Source organism: Mytilus californianus, unplaced genomic scaffold (assembly GCF_021869535.1).
Source record: "Mytilus californianus isolate M0D057914Y unplaced genomic scaffold, xbMytCali1.0.p SCAF_9, whole genome shotgun sequence".
NCBI lineage: Eukaryota > Metazoa > Mollusca > Bivalvia > Mytilida > Mytilidae > Mytilus > Mytilus californianus.
In genome coordinates, this window is record NW_026262745.1 from 32519109 (window position 1) to 32546313 (window position 27205).

The 27205-nt window shown below is 31.8% G+C and overlaps 1 protein-coding gene across 2 annotated transcripts; it reads left to right on the forward strand.

Moving 5' to 3' along the window:
- Positions 1-239: 239 nt before the first annotated feature.
- On the forward strand, positions 240-25577 carry LOC127715069 (protein Jade-1-like). Of its 2 annotated transcripts, none has more exons than XM_052221092.1 (17): positions 240-340; positions 2315-2393; positions 3086-3169; positions 7517-7581; positions 8532-8689; positions 9488-9529; positions 10262-10422; positions 10816-10874; positions 11617-11706; positions 12441-12503; positions 13395-13513; positions 16531-16636; positions 17540-17716; positions 19024-19160; positions 19619-19739; positions 20348-20473; positions 21201-25577. In XM_052221092.1, exons 2-17 carry the CDS (start codon positions 2351-2353, stop codon positions 22746-22748), a joined length of 3099 nt encoding a protein of 1032 aa, XP_052077052.1. In that variant the 5' UTR covers positions 240-340; positions 2315-2350; the 3' UTR covers positions 22749-25577. The 2 variants fall into 2 exon arrangements, with proteins under 2 accessions (XP_052077052.1, XP_052077053.1); XM_052221093.1 differs by lacking the exon at positions 240-340 and adding an exon at positions 380-938.
- The last annotated feature ends 1628 nt before the right edge of the window (positions 25578-27205 follow it).

Genomic DNA, 27205 nt, shown 5'->3' on the forward strand with positions numbered 1-27205 from the left:
AACATGTATTCAACATATATTTGAGAGAATAGAGAGATAAATTGCATAAAAAAATTAAAAATACATAATCCAAGGATTTATATTACTATATAAATCCTTGCATAAACGAAAATTTGAAAACTAACTGATGTCGTAATCTACCGTTTCGCTAATCTCCACGGAAATTTTACGCGTTATCTCCTGTTTAGAGTCAACCTTTAGTTTTTAGCAAACTATCGTTTTATCTCGCTCAAATCTCGTCAACACAAATTATCCAAAATCGCCATGATGGCGCCAATTTTTGCTGAAATTGTGAAATTCAACAAAAAAATGCTATTTTACAGATAAATTTGGGAATCAGGTATACCTGTGACAACTTAAAAAGTTATTTTATTCATCCTATATTCTTAAATGTTTGTAAAAACAGCACAGTTCTTCGTGTTCTGCGTCTCAAAAATGGCTCATTCAAATAATTCATAAACCGATGTTTATGTCGTCTCAGAATGCACCCGCGGGTGTTAACGTGACCGTTTGGTTATTTTTGAAGACTGTCCTAGTGGTTAGAGAGTGGTCAAAACCAAGAGGCAAATTTTCTTTACAATATGAAGTTCCCAACATCTTAACAGGTTCTGTTTAGCTGCAGTTCAGATATTATTCCAAATTAGCTCTAAATTGTAGCTCTTGATACATTTTTTTTGAATTTGTGAACTATAGAGCTAGGAATTACTTATTTGAGTGAACATTCAGAATTGATACCCAGGTAAAATGGCACTAATTTGCATTAATTTTATTGTCGACCACTCTTGCATAGAATATCAATGTATATCATGTATATCAGACTTTTGAAGAGCTTTGATTGCCAAAAATCCACCAGGTCCATCTTTTTCTGTTTTGCAGGTTTAAGAAGATCCTCTAAAATTAGTACTTTCTCCATTTATGGTTATGATACTCAAATTTGGGTATGGATCTACAGTGATAAAAATAAAATTTTGTAATTCTTCATCATGGCTGTCGTGGGCCATGGCGCAAACATTCATATTAATGGCAGCCATAGATCAAATGAGAACTGAATACAAAGATAACGACCTCCCAAAATCCTAATTTTTGAAGGCTATTAATCCATGCCTTGATGATATTTTAGTCATGTTTTCTTTGGGCAAAATGTTATCATGAATACTGCGAAAATTTTGTAAAATTGAGATTAAGGTCTGTGGATTTTATAGTTTACAGAAGTCTGAAGATTGTAACTCTTTCCGAAATCATTTGTTGGTTTTAATTAGCTGGATTCATTATAAAAACTTTGGATTTCAGTGGTTGGATATGTTGGAACAGATTCTTTATTACATGACATGTTGCATATCACTTAACTGGACCAAACCAATTTTACTGGTCTTTGTCCAATGTCCGGCGACCTTGGGAATGGCTGGGATTTCCATTTATTTTGTAATCGTCATTCAACTTCCAACATGAGTTATAGCCCTTGAAAGGTTTTTTTTACCCTCTTTTGTGTATTTTGCAGAAGTTCTAGTATTTAGAGATAAATTATAAACGGGTAACATTATCAGCAGGACAAGAACTGCCAAAACCTAACTTGGCTGACATAATCATGAATTCTTTCAGGAGTTATTGCCTTAAAGTAAAATTTTTAGCCTTTTTTTCCATAAACATCGTAATGAAAAACTGTTTACAGCAAAATTAATCATCAGGAAAATATCTAAAAACAAGGCCAGGGTTCTCAGTACAGATTTTAAAGGCAAAGTCCAGTAACTTGTCTTTTTTGGCCATGGCAAGTCTCACAGTGATAAGAAGAAATTTTATAGCTATTTTATTTATTATTTCAGTCTCTGTGACAAAATAGAGCAAGGAAATGACAAAATCTAGATTATTTTAAAACTTTTGCTACAGAATGATTTGTGTTCTCAGCTGTTATATCATTTTACAATCTTGATGCATCTTTAGTTTGTACTCATCAGTTTTGAAAATGATAGTCCAGACAAATGTTCATGAGTCCAGGACTCAAAGGGAACATGGCTGTCCAAAGTCAGGTGCGTTTGTTCAATGGTTGTTTTTTGCAGAAATAAAGAGAAACTATAAAACAATAAAAATAATTTTCAGACAAGATCTACTATTGATATGGCAGAAATTTTTAGTTGACCATTTATATATTTTCTGCATTTTTGCTAGAAACAATCAGAAATTGTCTTAATGTGTTCTATCAATTTAATGCCAGTTGATAGATACATGTACATGTATCTTTAGTTTTATTGAGGAAGATTCAAGAGATGCTCAAAAAAGTGTTTGCTATAATGTTTAAAATGTCCATGAATTTTTTCAGAAAAATTCAACAAGGAAGAGTTAAAATTGCCACAAGATGCCACCAAATAAAAGCAAGAGAGTTCGGGAAGACTTGTCTGGTAAGTTGGATAATTCTTCTCCTAGTTGCAATATATTCAAAAAGGTAAACCTAGTACAAATATTAATTTTATGTAGTTATTTGTTTCACATGTCTGTTTATGAAAGCTATAGTTCTCATATTAGTTTGAAATGGATATGACACAATAATTATTGGGTCTTTTATGGCTGACTATGTGGTTGGGATTTTTGATGAAGGCAGTACGGTGACCAATAATGCTTAAATTCGCTTTATTAGGACTCTGTTGGATAGTTGTCTCATTGCATTGGCAATTGTACCACATTTCCTTATTTTATATACAATGTTGAAATTTTATTTATATTATATATTTTTAAGCCAATAAAGCCTGTATTTGAAATAATGTTTTTCTTACGAAAAACATTTCTAATCTGGGTGAGGTTTTCTCACACCATTTACATACCAGACAACTAGATGCGTTATGTCTATCTATGAAAAAACAGGCATTTTAATTTTACAATGCTCAGTGAATACGTGATAAACTGGATAGATTTGTAGATTCCTTTAATTCTTAATAACGGAAAATTTCTCAACCTCTTCAAGCTATAGGTAAATTATATTTGGTTTATACAATTATTTTAAAGAGCACTGGTTTGTCAGCTGTTGTTTATTTTTGTATGAAAGTTTTTTATTTTATGTTTTTGTAAAACGATCATTGACCTGTCTGCTTTGTAGATGAAGAAAGACCTACAAAAAAAACGTGCACAGATATAGACATTGTTGAAGATGAATCAGTGTTCACTACAGGTGATGGATCAGGTATGGTGTACATCTAAAAAATGAACCTTGTTGTTAATGGCTGTAACATTAAAAAGTATATGTCAATACTGTAGGGTATACCAGAAGAGGGAAATAAAGGGAGATAATTTGTCTGTTCCTAGCTCAATTCTCCCAATTTTATTGTCTTAGTTCATGTCAAAGGACATGTAGTTTCAGAATGCTATATCTGCAAAAGAAAAGATGAACAATTTTGAAATAACTTTCATATATATGTAAGTATGTGGAAAAAATTGGGAGGAAATATCAAATGGTCATCATTTAAACTGTCATTGATCTACAACGATATGCATTTTATATACATTATTATGATTATAATTACTTGCCACAGCTTAAACCCTTAAAACCTTTGGAGTTTACATCAAAAGCTATATATACTGAAACAATTTGTTATGTCAATTTATTTTCACATTAAATAAAAGGATCAGACTGACATATTTTTTTTCAAAGTCGATAAAGAGTAACTTCCCTTTGACCATATTTTATATTGTTTTTGAGAAATATATGTCATTTAAGTGTGGAAAAATTATCAGTTTGTACAATATATAGCATTAAAGGGTAAGACACCAGCTGCTAGTCAAATAAAAAGCTTTTAGATGAAAATAGTTAACAAAACCAACCACAAAGAAATGACTACAACCAATTTAGAGTATTAACAGTCAAAAGTTTTAAAGAACAAAACAAAAAATTTTTTTTTGTTATTGCCCTTTGATAGATGAAATATGTGCAACGCGAGGGACATTGGAACTCTGTTATTAGCCTGCTTCCTTTATGATATAGAAATGAAGCTGTTAAAATTTTTCTTCAAGTTCAATTACCTTATATCAGCAAACACAATATGAGAGAGATTATTTTTAAGGGAAAACATTATTTTTCTTCTTATTGGTTATAAATCAAATTATGCTTGATTTTAATTAGATCAAATATGGAATACAATATGTTGCTTTTTTAAATCACAACTAATGAAAAAAAATATTTACTTTTCTATGCATACACATGTATATTGCTCTTCTCTTTAAAATTGTCCAAGTGTCAAGTCATTTTATGAGCTAGAAAAACGACAATAAATGAGAATTTTTAGAATTTTATAAATTGAAATTGATAATTTTGAAGTAAGTGTGTAAAAATGACTGTCTTCATTATTTCAACATCAACTGAATTTTTATACGACCGCAAAAAAATTTTTGTGGTCGTATATTGGTATGACGTTGGCGTCGTCGTCGTCTGAAGACACATTGGTTTTCGCACTGTAACTTTAGTTTAAGTGAATGGATCTCTATGAAATTTTACCACAAGGTTCAATACCACAAAAGGAAGGTTGGGATTGATTTTGGGGGTTATGGTACCAACAGGTAAGGAATTAGGGGCCAAAAAGGGTCCAGAAATAAGCATTTTTAAACGACCGCAAAAAATTTTGCGGTCGTATATTGGTATGACGTTGGCGTCGTCGTCCGAAGACACATTGGTTTTCACACTCTAACTTTAGTTTAAGTGAATGGATCTCTATGAAATTTTACCATAAGGTTCAATACCACAAAAGGAAGGTTGGGATTGATTTTGGGGGTTATGGTACCAACAGTTAAGGAATTAGGGGCCAAAAATAAGCATTTTTGTAACTTCATGACATAACTTGTGTGTTAGTGTATGGATCTCTCTGACATTGTACCACAAAGTTTCATATCACAAAGGGAATGCTGCGATTGATTTTGGGGGTAATTGCCTCAAATTTTAGGAATTAGGGGCCAAAAAGGAGCATTTTTCTAGTTTCATGACATATCGTGTGTGTAAGTGTATCAATATTTCTGAAATTGTACTACAAGGTTCCATATCACAAAGGGAAAGCTGGAATTGAGTTTGGTGGTACAGTCGACTCCACTTAATTGCATACCGCTTAATAGCATAATTCGGTTAATTGCATAGTTTTCTCCTGCACAAAACCATTTCCCATTCATCTAATGTTAAATTGTCCGGTTATATGCATAGCTCTACAAGTGGCCTTTCGGTTTATTGCATAAAAAATTATCGCCATCTAGATATGCTTGGTTAAATCTGTCGAAATTTTTGACCGGAAACGGCAAGTTGGTGGGTATATTTTTCTTGAATGCATCATTATTTTCATTATTATTTCATATTTACTTTTGTGTTATTCAAATAAAGCTTTAAAACAGTTTCTTTCGTGTTTATATGATTGAATTTGATTTAAAAATAAACCTCGAGATCTACACAGGTAAAGTTTCCCATGTTCTATTTTAAGCCTCGAGGTCATAAAAATGTCAAACAGGTAATTGTTGTAAAAACACTGATCATTCTATCTAAAAAGGTGTAAATAATTGATTGGATTTCAAACATTGTCCATAGATTACATTTGGGATGAAATTCAAAAACAATAACGCCTGCTAATTATCGATCATTATCCAATGTGAACTCTCGTAATTGGGCTTGGGGTGATCTGCATTTATGTTAAATATTACAGGGCATTTATATATGGTTAAAGAATTTTATACATCAATCATTTAATTTTAATATATTTTGAAAAGAGCATTTACTTCTAATTATTATATTTTCTCACTTTCAATACTCATGTCCAGCAAATAACCCGTATAGGGCCCCATTACTGCTTTGCATATACGAAACTAACGAAGTTAAATAAACAGTGTTACTTCACTCTGCAAGCTGTAAATATTGTATATCAAAGGCAGTTTAGTACACATCTATTGTTAAAATGATTATAAACTGTGTAATTTTGTTAAACAGTTTATTTTAATCAAAGCGTAACAATGTACATTGTACATACGGGTCATAGAAACAAATCTATTTTTAGAACGAATTTATTTTCGAATCCCAGGTAAACTGGTAAAGGAAACGTCGGTACGCAAATAAACTAAAACAAAATGTGTTTATAATCTTTATTGAAATAATACAAAATAAAATAACATGTATGACACTAGACATATAACTTTTATTAGAATAAATCAGCATTCAATATGTTGTAATTGGATTATAGACGTTCATCTTTCTTCAGGGATTTCCTTTACTGATCTGTTCTATCGATGTTATTTGACTCCGTAATTTGGCATTTCGGATATAAGCATAGTCCGCTTTATTGCATAATTTTGTCTGACAAATAGGCTATGCAAATAACCGGAATGTACTGTAATTGCCCAAAATGTTTAGGAAAAAGGGGCCAAAAATAAGTATTTTTCTAGTTTCCAGACAATAACTTGTATTCAAGTGTATGTATCTCTCTGAAATTGTACTACAAGGTACCATACCACAAAGGGAAAGCTGGAATTGATTTTGAGGGGAATTGCCTCAAAATTTTAGGAATTAGGGGCCAGAAAGGGGCAAAAAACAAGCATTTTTCTAGTTTCAGGACAATAACTTGTGTGTAAGTGTATGAATCTTTATGAAATTGTACTACAAGGTTCCATATCACAAAGGGAAAGCTGGGTTTGAGTTTGGGGGTAATTGCCCTAATTGTTTAGGAATTTGGGGCCAAAAAGGGGGAAAAAAACAAGCATTTTTCTAGTTTCCAGACAATAACTTGTGGTCAAGTGTATGGATCTCTCTTAAATTGTACTGCAAGGTACCATACCACAAAGGGAAAGCTGGGATTGATTTTGGGGGTAATTTCCTCAAAATTTTAGGAATTAGGGGCCAAAAAGGGGCAAAAAAAACAAGCATTTTTCTAGTTTCAAGACAATAACTTGTGTTCAAGTGTAAGGATCTCTCTGAAATTGTACTGCAAGGCACCATACATTGTAACACAAAGGGAAGGCTGGGATTGAGTTTGGGGGTGATGAATCATAAGGGGGTTCAAAAAATTTGAGGGGGGATATTTGTTCTTTTTTTTCTTTAAAATTTTCCATTTTAAATTGGTTATTTCTGATTTATATATAAAAGCAAATAATAATGATATGGTTTGAATATATAGGTAAATTAAAAAATGTTTAAGTTCTTAGACCACATTCATTCTGTGTCAGAAACCTATGCTGTGTCAAATATTTAATCACAATCCAAATTCAGTGCTGTATCAAGCTTGAATGTTGTGTCCATACTTGCCCCAACAGTTCAGGGTTCGACCTCTGCGGTCGTATCAAGCTGCGCCCAGCGGAGCATTTTATTTGTTTTTGTTACACAAGTAATACAAACAAATCTTGAAAATAAAGTGGTTTTATACAAAATTCATGAAGCTACAAAAGTTACAACATTTTCTTTTTCTATAATATACTAAAATAGCATAAATGTGCATTTAAAAAAAAAAGGTCAGCAAACAATGAATAAAATTCTTTAGATACTATTGCTTAATGAAATTAGTTATATTTTCAGGTTCACTATGTAAAGGGCAACTTAAAAGTCCTGCACCAACAATTGGACATCAGAAACCTGCAGAGGTATAGCACTTGTCACTTACAAAACATAACAGATAATAATACAAGAATCTACATATATATTTGATGGTCTAAAAATAATATGTGTCTGTTTTAGTAAAATTTTTAAATATAATAATAAGGAGATGTAGTATGAATGCCAATGAGACAACTATCCACCAGAGTTCAAATGAAGTGGATTTAAGCAATTATAGGAAATGTACGGCCTTCGGCAATGAGTAAAACCCATTCTGTATAGTCAGCTATAAAAGGCCCTGACATTTAAAATGTGAAACAATTCAAAAAAGAAATATAACTCCCTAATTTGTAAAAAAAACAATTTATGAACAGACTTGATGATGAACCAATGACAACCACTGAACTACAGGCTTCTGACTTGGGAAAAGCACATAAAGAATGTGGCGGAGTTGAACCTGTTTGTCAGTGCTCAACCTTCCCCTAACCAGGGACAGTGGTATAACAGCACAACATAAGAACAAACTGTAAAAATCAGTTGCAATCATGCGAGTTATCAGAAAAGTGTCGCCAAAGGGGTAAAATATATGAGAAATGTTTAAATTCCTTCTAATTAGGATTGGCTCCCTCAATTTTAAGCCACCATTCATGTTTATAAGCAGAGACTGAGAGAGATTGACCCATTTGATACCTTGCAATGTCTTAGGAAAAACTATGAGTTGATCTGTGAAAGTGGAAACGCCTGGAACCTTGCACCATATATATTACAATAGTAACAATTAGTTCAAGCTTTTATAAGTTTTTTGGAAAATTGTGAAAGAAATGTAAATAGACACATAGAAAGTTTATGTGATTGAAATTCTACTCAAATAATGAGACCGTTGAAAGGGTTAAAGATTGATTGCTGGATGTATATACTTGGAGATTGAGTATGAAAGAAAAAACATCTGTCGATCAGAATACATTCTTTTAATTGAGAAATTTGTTATTTCTTTTAGTTGTTTAGGAAAGATTTGATTAGTGCTATGAAGCTTGCAGACTCTGAACAATTGACTCCAGAAGAGTACCTGTATATAACAGATTCATGGAAACAGGATTGGGAGAAAGGTGTTCAAGTTCCTGTAAATGAAGATCTTAAACATGAACCGCAGATCAGGTAAAATTGTAATAAAATAAAATATTTCATCTGTTGGCTTCTCTGTTTTAGTCTCTAATTGTAACTGAAGTTCTCTAGCTCTTGTGGAAGCATGCTTGGCTTGAATGTAGGAAGTCATAGGTTTGATCCCTAGTTGGTGGCAAACCAAAGACTTGAAAATTGGTATTTGCTCCTTCTACCATAAACATGCAGCATTTAGGAGTGAGAGCAAATACTGATTGGCTAGGAATTAAGTGTCTTGGTAGAGTGACTTGACTCCCTACAGACTGTTACCTTGTGAACTAGCACAATAAAATTTCTACTCAGCAAGTCAGTCTAGTAAAAAGAAGGGTTTGTGTTCATATAACATTAACATGTTCTCGTCGTGAATATGTATTTTATTTGTCACTTGATGTTAAACATCCATCCATTATCATGATCTCATTTTAACTCTGCAGATTGTGTAATTCACACACTATTAAAAGTGTTCTTTTTAGTCATTTCATAGACCGATAGAAAAAATGATATAAACCAGCTGTTATTTTCAGTATTTCAACAAAACTTGACATAAGTAAATCTTAGATTATACAGCTTTCTTGGTGCAAACAGAGAAGTCTTGTACAAGTGGGACTACTGTATAATAAACAAGTTACCACCAGATAATTTAAAAAATAAATGAAATCAATGGGGATAAAAAATGTCTTTGTTGATGCCTGTTATTAAAGTTAACCCAGACACTTGTGATATATAAAAGGTTCAATACATGCATTTTAATTCTATTGTGATGTGATGATAATAATGTTAAATATTTGTTTATAGGGAGAATGGGGAAAAATGCAAAACAACTGGAGATTTTAAAATGTAAGTACTATGGTAAGAAATAAGTTGTGAAGACGTTAATAAAAAAATTAAGGCATTGAAATTTTCTTTCCACTGTTGGACTCATCATAGCCAAAATTGGTGAGACCTTGGACATGTCTTCAACAATCCTCAGTCAGAACACTGATAATTACTTGTGCCTTGCAGAAAAGTAATAAAAGGTTTTCAGTAGAAATCCTCTTGATAAAGAGGCATTGTATGCATAATTGCATGTACCGTTTCAAGTATATCAAGCCAAGGTTATTTATGAATTGTTTTATTTGTTTTTATGCCCCTGCCATAGCATCCTGAAGTTGGTTTCTGTTCTCTAACTTTAGTTTGCCTCAACCAAATATTATGAAACTTATACACAATGCTTATTACCACAAAACACAGATCAAGATTGAATTTGGGTGGCCTCACTTTTACCATTCTAGAGTAATGCCCCTTAACAAGTTGAAAAATTGCTGAATTTTTCGTTTCCGATCTCTAAATAAAGTTTGCCTTAAACAAATGTTATTAAACTTATACACTGCTTATTACCACAAAACTCAGATCAAGATGAATTTGGGTAGCATCACTTTTACTGTTCTTGAGTTATGTCCCTTTATAACGTTGTATGCAAGCGGGGGCATCATCTATGTCCCATGTACACATTCCCCATTTATTTTGTCTTCATTTTATAAGATTTGCTTTTGATGTTGAGTTTTATACTGAATTTTTCCTTTTCCTCAGGCCTAGAAAACTATTACACAGTTGTAAAGACGAAACTTATAAACAAGGTGACCATGAACTGACAGGAATGCAACAGTTAGCAGATCAAGTTGTACGGTATGACCTTGATGACCTTGATGTGTCTTGGTTAGACAGTATGAATGCAGAAAGATTAGGATTAGGTAAGTATATAGATGTGATGGCCTTGTCATTGAATAATGTTTTTATTGTTAATTTCACCAACTGAATTCAAGCATACCAATTAAAGTCTGAAGAGGAAAAGTATAAACTTTAATCTGTAAAAATTTGAATGGTTTGTAATAAATGCCATATAGAAGAAAATTAAGTCTAGTGAGCACAATGGTAGGATAGAGGAAATATTATCTAAAAGCTGTTATTTAATGGATATCTTCACCCATCTATAGATGCCAATCAAAGTGGTAAATTTATACCAGCAAATATATGAGTTATTCATAGTTCATATTCCTGTTTATATTTTCTGGTTGTATAGGGGATATTATTTTCTTTATATTAAATTGTCTTATGTTATAATAAAGTGATTGTATACTTTGCAGGATTAATAAATATTCATGAATGGATAATGGAAAGAGTTATAGAAGGATTAGAAAACCAGGTAACTCATTGAAATTTATGTTGATCAAATGTCATTGAGCACTTAAGAACCTTGAGAACCTAAGAATCCTGAAAAATTTCAGTAGACCTGCAATTTCATGAATGTACTAGTTTCTTTTTTTTCTTTTTTTTTAATTTCATTTAGTTCATAAATCTGATATAAATGACTGACAAAATACTATCATAAAAGAAAAAACCATGCTAGAAAAGACTTATAATTGAGGTTCAGTTTGAAAAAAAAATCAATTTGTTTATTGTCCTGTCCTGTAAATGAACACTATTGTCACATAATTAGTTATTTGAGTGCTGCAGTTCTATCCACCCCTCCTGAAAAGGGGTGAATGAGTTCAAGATTAATCATATGAAAATATCTGAATTATTTAAGGGTATAGCACTTAGAATTTTAAGTGTGATTTTTGTTTGATGAACTATGAATTCAAAATTAGTTACTGTAAGACATTTGTGTAAGAAAAGAAAGAAAAAAGAACATGGCTAAACTGGTAAAACGTTCATCTTTTAGCTTCTTTATTTGCGATTTTATTCCGTGTTAGTTGTAACTTCTAAAATTGTAGGTGAACAAAAGATAGCATTGATTGCATGCTCCAAAAACCTAGAAATATAGGAAAAACCCTTCGGCTGAAATAGACACAATTAGTTCAAAATATCAGGAACTTTTTTACATTTTTGTCTACTTTATTAAAACTAATCAGATTTCCATTACAATGTAATAATGATACTTTTAGTATTATGAACAAGCAGAGAAGAAGAAAAAGACAGAAGAAGGTTTAGGAATAGAATATGATGAAGATATTGTTTGTGAAGTGTGTAGATCTGTAAGTTACATCACTATCAAGTTTTTCATGAAACACTGAACATTTACATCTAAATGCTTTCTTTTCTTGCTATAAACTAATGTTTTTGTTTTTTGGTAAGTAGATGGAATAAAGTAAAAACAGTGCTTTAAAATGCGAGAGTCTGTCTTTGAAATTGAATGAAATAACACTATTTAAGATGCCCATATAACATAACCATAAATAATTTTAACCAAACACAATCCAATCCAGCCTTGTGTGTCAGTTAAGTACAAAAGGATTTATATAACATGATATATATTTAAAAAGATGTGTAGTAATTGTTAATGAGATAGTAACCAATTCTCAAAATAACTTAAAAAAAAAGAAATGAGTTCCAATTATGAACTAAAACCAAAGACTTAAACATTGACATTTGCTGCTTCTCCAAAAAGAACCAGGCATTTAGGAGTAAAACCAAAGACTGGTTGCCTCAGAGTCCAAATAATTTGATGGTTGACGTCTACCTGCTGACTGTTATTTATGAATGGTGCTTTAAAATTTTGTACTCCACTAGACTGTCTAGTACAAAAAAGGTTTTATATTCTTATTAAATCAATGTGTTTTTGTCCTGATACTCACATATTATTTCACATCCTGAGGAAGCTCAAAAATCAGTTTTAAAAAATCTTGAAACTTATGAAATGTATCTTATATATTATGGCTATTTATATTATATATTTATTTGAAGAAAAAAATTATGATTTGTGTTGCAGCCAGAGAGTGAAGAATGTAACGAGATGGTGTTTTGTGATGGCTGTGATATTTGTGTTCACCAGGTAAGTGAGAAATCTTTTAAAAGATTAGTAGGAGAATACATTACCTGTCAGGCTTTACTCATACACTTATAAGGAAATTTAGATATTCTTCAAAAACTTTGGCCAACTTTGTTGAGTTGATGTATTCCTTATTATATACTTTGCTAATTTAGCTGTAATTGATATCTATTTCCTCTTTGTGAGTTTAGCAAGTGACGGTTTCAGACCCTGTTAAATCCCTAATAGACAACTGATTAACTAGCAGAATATAAGGGATTCTTTAATTGTTATCCAATTTATGCTTTTCCATCTGGTTGATTATTTTTTTATAATCAACGTGTGGATTGTTTGATCTCAGTTCATCTGTGGTCAAAATTCAATAATGACGTTCAATTTTCTTCCTTTCTTTTGAATTTGCTTTTGTGACGTCACAAAAAAAAGTTACCATGACTGATGATGCATATTAAGAGGACACACTTTTTTGCAGATCATTGAAAAGGAGAGATATGTTTGTCTACATATAATTTAAAAATCATTGGAGAAAAGATTTCACCACCAAATCTTGTGCACTACTATATTTCTCCACTCTCAACAGTTAATTTTTAAATATTTAAGAAGCCTCTAGTTTTAAATATGAAAATTCAACGGTCTTGTGTGGAAAATATCATATCACACTCCATGCAGATTCTATATTATTGATAAATTGATTATATTTATATTATTCAACATGTTAATATTATTTTACAGAACTATCATTTCCTGCTGACTGCATGTTTTCTAGGCCTGTTTTCTATAAATTAGTGAATCTACACATAAAATTCATGAGTTCATTGAATTTATGTATTGCTTTTCAACTTTCCTCTGTCAAAATAGTAACAATTACTTTAAATATGAAATGATGTATATTTACAGGCCTGTTATGGTATACAGAAAATTCCTGAAGGCAGCTGGTTGTGCAGACCATGTGCCCTAGGTATTAAACCCACATGTATATTGTGTCCTAGGTCTAGTGGTGCAATGAAAAGTACAAGGTATGATTAGTTTTTATACGACCGCAAAAATATTTTTGTGGTCGTATATTGGTATGACGTTGGCGTCGTCGTCGTCATCGTCCGAAGACACATTAGTTTTCGCACTCTAACTTTAGTTTAAGTGAATGTATCTCAATGAAATTTTACCATAAGTTTCAATACCACAAAAGGAAGGTGGGGATTGATTTTGGGGGTTATGGTACCCACAGTTAAGGAATTAGGGGCCAAAAATAAGCATTTTTGTAACTTCCAGACATAACTTGTGTGTAAGTGTATGGATCTCTCTGACATTGTACCACAAGGTTCCATATCACAAAGGGAATGCTGGGATTGATTTTGGGGGTAATTGCCTCCAAATTTTAGGAATTAGGGGCCAAAAAGGGGCAAAAACCAAGCATTTTTCTAGTTTCATGACAATAACTTGTGTGTTAGTGTATGGATCTCTCTGACATTTTATCACAAGGTTCCATATCACAAAGGGAATGCTGGGATTGATTTTGGGGGTAATTGCCTCCAAATTTTAGGAATAAGGGGCCAAAAAGGGGCAAAAAAACACGCATTTTTGTCGAGCCTGCGACTTTTGTCGCAGAAAGCTCGACATAGGGATAGCGATCCGGCGGCGGCGGCGGCGGCGTTAGCTAACTTCTTAAAAGCTTTATATTTTAGAAGATGGAAGACCTGGATGCTTCATACTTTGTATATGGATGCCTCATGTTACGAAGTTTCCGTCAGTCACATGTCCAATGTCCTTGACCTCATTTTCATGGTTCAGTGACTACTTGAAAAAAAAGTTCAGATTTTTTGTAATGTTAAATTCTCTAATATTATAAGTAATAGGATAACTATATTTGGTATGTGCGTACCTTGCAAGGTCCTCATGCCCGTCAGACAGTTTTCACTTGACCTCGACCTCATTTCATGGATCAGTGAACAAGGTTAAGTTTTCGTGGTCAAGTCCATATCTCAGATACTATAAGCAATAGGTCTAGTATATTCGGTGTATGGAAGGACTGTAAGGTGTACATGTCCAACTGGCAGGTGTCATCTGACCTTGACCTCATTTTCATGGTTCAGTGGTTATAGTTAAGTTTTTGTGTTTTGGTCTGTTTTTCTTATACTGTATGCAATAGGTCTACTATATTTGGTGTATGGAATGATTGTAAGGTGTACATGTCTAGCTGGCAGGTGTCATCTGACCTTGACCTCATTTTCATGGTTCAGTGGTCAAAGTTAAGTTTTTGAGTTTTGGTCTTTTTTTCTAATACTGCATGCAATAGGTCAGCTATATTTGGTGTATGGAATGATTGTAAGGTGTACATGTCTAGCTGGCAGGTGTCATCTTACCTTGACCTCATTTTCATGGTTCAGTGGTCAAAGTTAAGTTTTTGAGTTTTGGTCTTTTTTTCTAATACTATATGCAATAGTTCAATTATATTTGGTGTATGGAAATATTTTATGATCTATATGTCAGTCACGCAGGTTTTATTTGACCTTGACCTCATTTTCAAGGTTCATTGCTCAGTGTTAAGTTTTTGTGTTTTCGTCTGTTTTTCTTAAACTATAAGCAATAGGTCAACTATATTTGTTGTATGGAAGAATTGTTAGCTGTACATGCCTGCCTAGCATGGTTCATCTGACCTTGACCTCATTTTCATGGTTCATTGGTCAATGTTTAGTTTACTTGGTTAATGTTAAGTTTATGTGACAGTTGTAATAAAGCTTTATATTTAGGACTATCAACATAATATCAATGATTAGTAAAGAAGGCGAGACATTTCAGCGTGTGCACTCTTGTTCTAGTTTCATGACAATAACTTGTGTGTAAGTGTATGGATCTTTATGAAATTGTACTACAAGGTTCCATATCACAAAGGGAAAGCTGGAATTGAGTTTGGGGGTAATTGCCCAAAAAGTTTAGGAATAAGGGGCCAAAAATAAGCATTTTTCTAGTTTCCAGACAATAACATGTGTTCAAATGTATGGATCTCTCTGAAATTGTACTGCAAGGTACCATACCATAAAGGGAAGGCTGGGATTGATTTTGGGGGTAATTCCCTCAAAATTTTAGTAATTAGGGGCCATAAAAGGGCAAAAAAACAAGCATTTTTCTAGTTTCAGGACAATAACTTGTGTGTAAGTAAGTGTATGGATCTTTATGAAATTGTACTGCAAGGTTCCATATCACAAAGGGAAAGCTGGGTTTGAGTTTGGGGGTAATTGCCCTAAACGTTTAGGAATTTGGGGCCAAAAAGGGGCCAAAAAACAAGCATTTTTCTAGTTTTCAGACAGTAACTTGTGTTTAAGTGTATGGATCTCTCTGAAATAGTACTGCAAGGTACCATACCACAAAGGGAAAGCTGGGATTGAGTTTGGGGGTGATGAATCATAAGGGGGTTCAAAAATTTGGGGGGTATTTTTTTTCATTTTTTTTTCTTTAAAATTTTCCATTTTAAATTGGTTATTTCTGATTTATATATAAAAGCAAATAATAATGATGTGGTTTGAATAGGTAAATTAAAAATGTTTAAGTTCTTAGACCACTTTCATTCTGTGTGAGAAACCTATGCTGTGTCAAATATTTAAATACAATCCAAATTCAGTGCTGTATCAAGCTTGAATATTGTGTCCATACTTGCCCAAACTGTTCAGGGTTCGACCTCTGCGGTCGTATCAAGCTGCGCCCCAGCGGAGCATTTTATTCAGTATTAAATTCTTTTCCATTGAATCAATATGTAGAAAATTTTCTCCTTTTCATACGAAATGAAACAATTTCACTGAAATAGTGCCTAGGTTCCAGTCAAAATCACTGGTAAAACTTGGAAACCTTTCATAGTAGCAACTAATAGGATTTCCTTTTAATACCAAAAATAATAGAAATTGAAAGAATTCATACTGTTTATGGACACCCTACTTTGGGTCTCTCTGAGTACTTATGGTTTAAAAATTGAACAAACCTTAATAATGGTAAAGAATGACATTAAAATTTGTTTTAATCATCATTCAATTTGTATTTACAGGAGTGGAACTAAATGGGCTCATGTAAGCTGTGCACTCTGGATACCTGAAGTAAGCATAGGTGATGCTGAGAAAATGGAACCAGTTACTAAAATATCTCAAATACCTGTAAGTATACAAGATACACAATGACTTCTAAAGCAACATAACAAAATATATTTCTGTTTCATGCATTTCCCATAAGAAAAAAAGTGTAAGTAGGCCAAAAAAAATGTGTTATGCCCCACCTAGGGGCATATGTTTTTCGGTCTGTGCGTCCGTACGTTCGTTTGTCCTTCCTTCCGTCTGTCCCGTTTCAGGTTAAAGTTTTTGGTCAAGGTAGTTTTTGATGAAGTTGAAGTCAAATCAAACTTGAAACTTAGTACACATGTTCCCTATGATATGATCTTTCTAATTTGAATGCCAAATTAGAGTTTTGACCCCAATTTCACTGTCCACTGAACATAGAAAATGACAGTGCGAGTAGGGCATCCGTGTACTATGGACACATTCTTGTTTGTTTACTGATTAAATTCAGAAGAAATCTATTTAAAATATTAATGGTTGGTAATCAAACAAAGGGTTGGTTGTAAGGCAGGAAACATGAATTTTTAAATTAAAAGAAAAAGCAAGAGTGCTTTTATAAAAATATAAAAAATTATTATATAATCCAATAACATAAAGCTCTCCCAGCTTTTGTCTGTAAAATCAGAAATGAACAGAGAACACAGCAAAAATGGAAGTTTTACTTTATTTACTAATGACATTGTTTAGAGGATAAATTTATATTTGTTATGTATTGTCCATCTTTTCACTAAATTTATCCTCCAAGAGAATTTAAACTAGTCACAATAAGAAATAATTTCTTATAAACATTACAACCAAATGCCATTTTCAACTTAACTATGTTGCTAGATAAATTTGTTGGACTAAAAGTATTATTTTCCATATTTAAATAATTTTATCAAATGATTCCATATAATGCTTTTAGAATTTGTAACTCATTTTCATATGTTAATTATGTATTTACAGGCTAGTCGATGGGCATTAATTTGTTGTCTATGTAAAGAGAGGAAAGGAGCCTGTATTCAATGTTGTGTAAAAGCTTGTAAAACTGCCTTTCATGTATCATGTGCTCATCATAATAACTTAGAAATGAAAACTGTACTGACAGATGATGTTGATCTGGATGGAGGTTTGAAATTAAAGGTAATTATGAAAGTACCAAACATAAATTAAACAGACACTTCTGTTGACTGGAGGTGTAGAAAGATTAAATGAGCCAAGATGTATTACATTATAAGACATGTTTCTGTGCTTTTCCTCAAATTATGATTCATGTCAGTGCTTGTTTTAGTCTTCTCTCTCTCTTAAATGGCAAAACAGATATTGATGACACTTTAAAGTTTTAGAACGCTTAAAGGAATATAATCTCTGTCCAACTTATTAAGGGAGATAATCAAATTTGCAGGTCTGGGAGGGTTAAAATTTTCTGAGTTCACTCTAAGCTCTACTTCTTTATGTCTAAAGTTTCTCCTTTTAGTCCCATATTGCTGATAGAATGTGGGATAATTAAATGTTAAGTGCCTAGTTAAGTAATTTCTTATATTGAAAAAATATGTTTTTACAATATAGCTGCAAAAATACAAAGGAGAAGGTCCGGTAAGGGCTAATTTCGGCCTAAAATTCGAAGTACATCTGATGAAAGATTTTTGACATTTTTTAAACACTCAAGTGTCTACTTCATTCGATTCAAATGGTTATTGTAAAAGATTTGGATTGACTTGGTCATTAAAAACGCTCAAATTCAAGCTTAATTATGAAAAATCTATCAAATATACCATTTAACGTCACTTTTCAGATGGTTTTTGTTTAAAATGGAATTGGACGCATTGGTGTTCACTTTCAACATTTATATATGTTATGTATTATCATTAAATAGAACATATATTTAAATATTAAGACTGAACACAAGTGCGGCCACTTCCATTTTAGACAAAAATTGTCTTAAAATTAGCAGAAATGTTTAAATTGTGAAGATATCAGTATTTTTGCATGAAATAATGATGCTAGTACCTGATGCATGTCCATTGTACTATCAAAAACAGCCCATATTTATGTTACAAAAGTATTCTACTTTCCAATAAATAACTAAGAATTTATAATTTTACAACTTTGTAAAACAGCTATATTTTGGGGCCAAAAAGGAGTTTTACCGGTGTCATATGGTATTTTGAACCCCCTAAAAAGTGAACCCGGTGTCAAAATACCATGCGGTATATACCGCATGGTATTTTGACCCATGACACCGGGCCTACTCCTTTGAAAACAGCTAAAACCATATTTTAGAATTTTAACTTCATATAAGAAAAGAGGTTTTATATACTTGGATATCTTGATTTTCTCTTCGAAATGAGATATTGTCTTTTAATGAACACCTTATATACTTATCATATTTATACAAGTAGATAAAAATCTTTGAAGGAAAATATCATTATAAATGTTCATTTTTACAGGGTTACTGTCCCAGACATAGTAAAAATCGTGATAGGAAAGGATCAGAGTCTGACACTGATTCTCCGAGGAAAAGTCCACCTGGATCTCCTAGGAAAGGGCTAACAGATGAAGAAATAGCTAGAATGAGGGCAGAAAAGTAAGTTTGGATTAAAATAAAAATTTAAACATCTTTTTCTGAAAAGATCAAGGTAATATCATTTCCACTCTCATCCTCAGAAATTCGGATATATACTAGTTCCCAGAAGAAAATTTTTAAGGTGTATCTAACATTTCCTAATAATCAAAAATATGATTTTAAGATGAATGAAACTGTTTATCAGACTTGTCTTTTTATTTTGGTAACATTGCACTTAAGAGCTGTTTTAAACAGTATTCATAAAATGCCATACCATCATGAAAGAAGAGTTCAGATTATCTTCAAGTTGAAGTTTAAGATGTTTTTGATGTAATATAATTGGAGTTATTTCCCTTAGAATGTATAATTTTGCCTTCTATCTGAATGGAAATGATTATTAAGTTGCACATAACATCTTTATTTCTTAAAGAGTGTCTTTTGTAACATGAAGAGATTTATTTGTTTTGTTTTGTTTATAGAACGAAGAAACTGCAAGAGGAATTTTACAGTATAATTAATTTAGATGAGCTATCCAGAACATTAGAGTTAGATATAGACATTATAGAAAGTATATATGAATATTGGAAACTTAAACGAAAGGTAAGGCACAACAGTGAAAAACCATGTTATTTTAAAAAAAAATCACACAACTCAATATATCTGTCAAGTTGAAGATTTAATGAAACAGTTGGAAACTTTAACAAAGACACATTTCATTAATCATCTTAAAGTTGATTTTAAGAATTTTATTCTGTACATTATGAAATTCTGTAGTAAATATATACTGTGAAACAACTAATATAGTGATTTAAGTTCATAACTTTCAAATGACCAACAATGAAAAGACATGTACATTTAAGTTAATATGATGTGGTGTTTGTAGGATAAATTAATACAGATAAAAAGTTTTGGAAGATAAAAATTGGGTTGAATTTGGAGTTTCTTTCCATTAAAATTTTGTTTTAATGGTTAGAACTTTAAAAAAATGTAAACATACAGAAAGAACCTTAGTTCTAGTATAAGTATTAATAAAAAACTGTTCAGACTTACAAATGAAGCAATACGAAGAGCAGTATTCTTCATCCAACCAATGACAATTTTGCTTGGTTAATACTGTTTTGGATTGATAAGGGTTATGAAAAAGAAAATATAAATGCCATTATTATTATTCAGAATTAACTTTTGATTTTATTTTTATTGTTTTTTAGTCAATGTTTGGTGCACCTTTATTAACTCCTAAAACTGAGGAGGAAGATTTCTTTGAAAAACAACAAGAAGATAGTTTATTGTCTAGAATGAAGATGTTTGTACAGCTTAGACAAGATTTAGAGAGGGTAATGAATTATGCAGAGTGCAAATTAATAATAGACCAATCACCATCATCATCTAGCAAATTTTTGTCTAGATCTGTGTGAATAATATTTATCTTACATTGGTTGTGTATTCTTTACATGAAATAATGATTGCAGCACTCTTGTTTATGGTAGATGGGGTTTCATAATTAAAGTCCGTAGAATTTTTCAATTCTTTGACAAAATGGTTTTCTTTTTTTTTTTTTTTCTTTTTAAATATTAAAAAAAAGGTGTGGATCACAGAGCTTTTTTCAAGCTGTAGGTTGTGCAAAATTGTCAGATTTTGAAAGTATTATACATGAAAAAGCACTTAAGTAACTGGGGAAAAAAAACATAGAATTTTAAAATCAGATATGAGAAGATAGCACTTTGTATGGATTATCCATGGAAAAAAACATTGGTGTGACAAGAAAGAAATGTAACTGAGAATTTTAAAATCAAATATGAGAAGATAGCTCTTATAATGTGCTTTCAGAAAAGAAAAATAGGGATCATTCTTTTTGTTTTTTTGTAACCAAACAAAATAGGTAAATTTTCTATACATTCCTTTACAAAATCAAATTATCTGAGTTGTATTAGCTTATATGGGTAAATTGGAATTTTTTGAATCAAACAAAAAGTATTCTGTATTTGTTAAAAAAAATTAAATTTAACATACATAATATATTTACTGATTGTCAAATATTGAAAATCCTCATTCATTTTACAGGTTCGTAATTTGTGTTATATGGTCAGTAAACGAGAGAAAATGAAGAAACAGTACTATAAATCTAGAATTGAAGCATTCCATGGACTCAATGAGGCATTAGTTGACATGCGTCTCTCAGATAGAGAGGCACAGAAAATTGTTGAATTATACCCAGAAAACAATATATACTACAATTTTGACCCTAGTGCTTATGAAACATCCCCAGAGATAAAAGATGAAATCAAGGACTTAAATTCAGAAAATAGAGAAAGGAGTTTTACTGACTTCATCTTGCAAGATGATGACACACAAGACTATATTCCTGAACTATCATCCTTTTCTCCACGTAAGGATGCGGGTGATGCTGGTTCAGAAATGGGATTTTCTGGGAAGTTAGTTTCTGAAAACTTACGGAACACTTTGACTATTGAACCAGATAGGTTAGTTCAGACTAAAAAAGAAAGGTATAAACGTAAAAAAGAATTGAAGGAGAGAAATTTCTGTGATGTTTTTATTATGAGCCCTGATGAAGTGGACATGACAAAAAGTGGTGATTACCGTCTGCGTAGTACAACTTTTACAGGTATAAGTCTGATTAAAGCAGACACTTCTAAACATGAACAGATAAGAAGAAAAACAATAGATTCTTTAGAAACCAAAGCCTATAACCAAGAGGAAGAAAGTGATCCATCAGCTTCACCTATAAAACGTGAATTACGGACACGAAGACAAACATGCGATGCTGATATATTTCCCAATGAAAATTCTAAATCTCCACGTGAATTAAGAAGTTCTTCGATAAGTGTCAAAGATGAACCAAAAGAAATTAGTGTTATTAGAAATTTGTCTAAATCTTCAAAGGCTGGCAGTGTTACTGAACGTGTAAAAGCTGAATTGAACAATTATATACTTGGTTCAAAATTAGTGGTTGCAGATTATATAAAAGATACTGTACAAAAAGGACTATTAGAAAATAAGAGAGTTTTACGTAATAATTTCCTCAATGGAATGATTGATCGATCAAAAAAGAAAGAAAATTGTGTGAATAGTAACATCAGTTCTCCAGTTTGTTTGTCTCCTGTGAATGGGAGAAGATCTATATCACGAGTATTAAACGAAATATCTCCATCCAGAGCTAGCACTCCCAGTGATAATAGTTGGTGCAAAAATCTCCGTGGTTCTCCTCGTACACCTTCACATATAGTAAATGGTGAAAATAGTTTGTTGGATCGAAATTCTCCAGGACCGGCTACAAGAAGTTCTCGTCGCAAAACAGACAATGGGTACGATTCTGACAGTCGGGAAGCATTTAGTGCAAGAAGTAGTAGGGAAAATTCTCCTGCTAGCATAAGAAGTTTTAGGCGTGGATTGAAAATGAGATCAGACTCACCTTCATCACGTAAAAGTTTTACAGATTCTAACCATGGCTTTGTAGATGTAGAAAATATTTATACAGATTCTGATAATACTCCGGTAAAAAGAGTGACAAGAAGTCAAGTCTTCAGTGATAATGAGAGCTCAAGAGAATCGTTAGATTTTAAAGATAAATTTTCTAGTGTATTGTCATAGCAGAATTTTTTAATTGTTGTCTATGAATGGCATTAATTTGTATTAATATGAAGGCAGCTAAAAACCTTTTGTTCAAAATCAATGACACAAGCCATATTTATGTGTTTCATTTATAAACCTTTACAGAACAATTTAAATTGTCACATGCCATAAATTGCCTGACCCTTTAAAGTAAGATTAGGTTATCAGGAATTTGATTCTTAAAATTTTCCACTAAATAACATTTTTTTTTTACTTTTTTTGGTGAGACATGAGATGTGTTTTTTAGACACAACCATTTAAAGTTGTACTTCACTGTTTACTAAAACCAATGTTGGCGGCATTATATTCATAATGCAGTGGGGTCATCATCTTTGAATGGTATCATTTAAAAGAAGATGAAGCCTATAAAACATGGTAAACTGCTAAAAAAAACCTCAAACAAAAATGAAAATAATAAATAACTTGGGGTCAGTAATATTTTCTAGTCAATGGATGATATTTTTTTGACTGGTTGGGATATCGATAGTTAAAATTATGATTTAATTTTTGTCACAACTGATCACATGTTCATATTTACTACATTTTTGTACTTTCAGGAAATATAACTCAATGGCATGATTCTTTTCCGTTATACATGTATATTGAAATTTGTTTCATGGTTTCACATATATTTTTTTTGTATTATTAATAGGATTATTATAAGAATTTGTTTTAATGAAATGAAGATGTAAGTTCATTGTTATAAATGATAAAAGAACTGAAAGGGCAAGTTATGCATTTGTTTGTGTAAACTTACATTACTGCAATGTTATGTATTTATTTTTGGTTGGCTTTCAATTTGTCATCATAAGATGATTAATTAGATATAAGAAGATGTGGTATAAGTGCTAATGAGACAACTCTCCATCCAAGTCACAATTTGTAAAAGTAAACTATTATAGATCAAAGTACGGCCTTCAACACAGAGCCTTAGCTCACACTGAACAGCAAGCTATAAAGGGCCCCAAAAATTAATAGTGTAAAACCATTCAAACAGGAAAACCAATGGCCTAATCTATATAAAAACGAGAAACGAGAAACACTTATTAACCAATTGCTGGTTTACAGTATATGATAATATTTTTTTTCTTTAATGTTCTCATCACCAGGATAGTGACAGTTAATTTTATTTCTTATTATAAAGCAGTCTTGTAATCCTGCAATGTCTTGAGTTCACAATTAACGCTTGTTGGACCAGTTAAAAGAGATTTTTCCACTAACTCAATGTTGGAATAAGGTTTGGAAATTTTTGGTTATCATTGATTCTTCATTGAAATATTTTGCTGTCCTGTAATGAAAATTTTTCAACTAGATCTGATGTCGAGATCATCATCCACCACCGTTGTGATCTCTGAACAATGCAAGAAAACTATGCTTGTAATAAAAATTATTAGAATGATTTGCATGAAATTTTTAATATGACAATAAAACTTTTTTAGTTGCAAAATTATGGAAATTTGTATGGTGAAAGGTTATGCAGCATATAGTTTCATTCTTATTTTTTATTCCCCAAATTGGTTTCCAGATGACAACTTGAGTTAGCCTCCAAAAAATCGTTGAGAAGATCTAATTGAGGGACCAATTTACATCAATCCAGTTTGAATTTGATCTGTTTCAATTTTGTCTTTTCAGATTAAGTAAATTGATAAGGGGAACAATAACAAATTTTGGGTTTCTGAATGATACAATGTAACTTAAATAAGCCTCAACCAAATCATTTTAAATGTTGTTAAGGACCAGGAAGTAGAATAGATATTTGATGTACAAACTGCCCAAAAACCAAGCTATTTTTGTTATAACATAGTAAACCCAATGTCCTTCATAAATAGCATATACTAGTCCCTCCTACATTAAATAGGTTGGGCATCTGTGTCCCATGGACACATTTTTTTTTTATCTTATATTATTTTATTATAACCACTACATGTAGGTGATTTAGATATAATCTGACTTTAGAAGATACAAACAATCAACGTTGTGCTTTATGGCTGACATGTTCCCAACTTCTCTTTATTTGCATTTATCTATCATGGATTATCAACATTTCAAAATCTCTCACTGATAACATGCAAGAGTTTATGCAATTACAATTGTTCGGTAATAATGGCTTGTTAATCTGTCAAATATTGAATTTTTAAACATTTTTATTTATATTTTTTTTTAGTTGTAGTAAAGATAAAAAAGTCTTATTTTTGTTGAGACTATATATTCAAAAGTTTTACTGAAGTTTTTGGACGAAAGAAATCACTGTACTATCACACTGATTTGTTATATCTTAAATATTTATTTTTTTGTGTATTTGTTCTGTAGGACCAGTGACACTATGTATTGATATTGGTGGGGATTCATTGTTCTTCTAGTGACTGAACTTTTTTAAGTAAGCTTAAGGTTGTCAGTAAATATTTAAAAAAAATGTATTTCAATTATGGGGGTTTCAATAGTTGTGCTTTCTACATAAAAAAGTTTGTATTTCAATTTGGGGGGCTTCAATAGTTGTGCTTTCTGCATTTTTCAGACCATTTAAACTTGTATAGGGCTTATATTTTTTTGAAGTCTGATAACAGCATTAGTCAATAGTAACCAGGTGAGCAATACTTGATCCTGGGATCTTTGTATTAATATCATTAAGTTTGCAAGAGCATTTTTAAAAAATATAATGTAAATATGTCTATTTTAGATAAATATATATAGTTCTGTGTAGTATAGAGCATGTATTTAATGTATATTACTGCTGTGGAAATGTATATTTGTACATTATTTGTACATGCAAAACATCTGTGGTCGAAATTAAACAAAAAACATACAGACTATTGTGTTATAATTTATTGTCTGAAAACACAACTAGGCATGTCATAGAGTTTAAATATAGGTTAATTCCAATTTGGAGTCCCATAAGATACACAGAAAAAGGTCGGAGAAGTGGAAGGGTAGTGTCTCCTCACAGGAATTTTGAAATACAAAGTTGTTTCTAAAAATTATAAAATCATCTGTAACAAAATATATAAGAATTCAAGATAATCATTCCAGATTTTCCAGGCCCTGGGGAGAAAACTGAGTCATATTCCTTGCTTGGCTGCAGAAATCTAGATTCTGTTAGCTAAAAAATTCATCCGGTACCACTTGGCCAATAATGATTGATTGATTGATTGTTGGTTGCTTATGGCCAATAATGAAATTCTACAGTACGGCAGTAATCAATAAAAATCATCAGTAAAAACAATAATGGAAAAAATTACCTGGTGATGCAGATAAGCAATAAGGTCATTATGTTTAAAATTGAGCTTAAGATATGTGGTTACAATGCCTAGAGATACATTTTGTAAGCATGAGAGATGTAGAAATTAAGCCTAGAAATAAGCATAAGAGATGTAGAAATAAGGCCTAGAAATGAGCATAAGAGATGTTGAAATTAGGCCTAGAAATAAGCATAAGAGATGTGGAAATTAGACCTTGAAATATGTATGAGATCTCAGATGTGGAAATTAGGCCTAGAAATAAGCTTGAGAGATGTGGAAATTATACCTAGAAATATGTATGAGATCTCAGATGTTGAAATTAGGCCTAGAAATAAGCATAAGAGATGTGGAAATTATACCTAGAAATATGTATGAGATCTCAGATGTGGAAATTAGGCCTAGAAATAAGCATAAGAGACGGGAGGACACTATGCCAATAATTTGATCAAGTTGAACCTATTTCTCTTATAATTAAACATCTGGAAAAATGTTTTGGTTTTGTTATCTTCACTTCAAGCATAAGTCTGAGAATAGTATGTCAGGAACCCAGACTACTGTTAACATCAGACGTTTTCAAGCTTCAAGCTTTTTAAATTCTTCGAATTCAGAATGGATTTAAATTTGACAAAAAGAACAATTTCAGGGGAACATGCAATGCTTTAGTATTTTATTGAAGAAATCACATCTTTCCATTGCCAAATTAAATATTATAATATTTGTAAAGCTTTTCAGGATAGGCTAACCAAATTAACACGTTTTTATGCCCGCGCTGTAGCGTAGGGGGCATTAATTTTTACCCTTGTCCGTCTGAAATCAAGTACAAATTTGGGTAGCGTCACTTTAAACATTCTTGACTTATGTCCCTATATAACATCATATACAAGCGGGGGCATCATCTGTGTCCCATGAACACATTCACAATTTATTTGTATCATTAATTAATGACATGGGTCATTATTATAAGAGTATTATCTCTTCATAAGGTAAATAGAAAATAGGTCACAACCATAAGAGAATTCTTGTTAGATCACATTGACCAAAAGTTCATATGAGCTGTTATCTCTAACTAATCCTTATTGACCAATTTTAGTAGTCCGGTCTTATCTTGAAATTATAATATACAGAAAATGTACATAGGAAAAATTATCACATATACAAAATCTAAAATCCTGATAAGACCAAAATCAACTAAAAACTAAT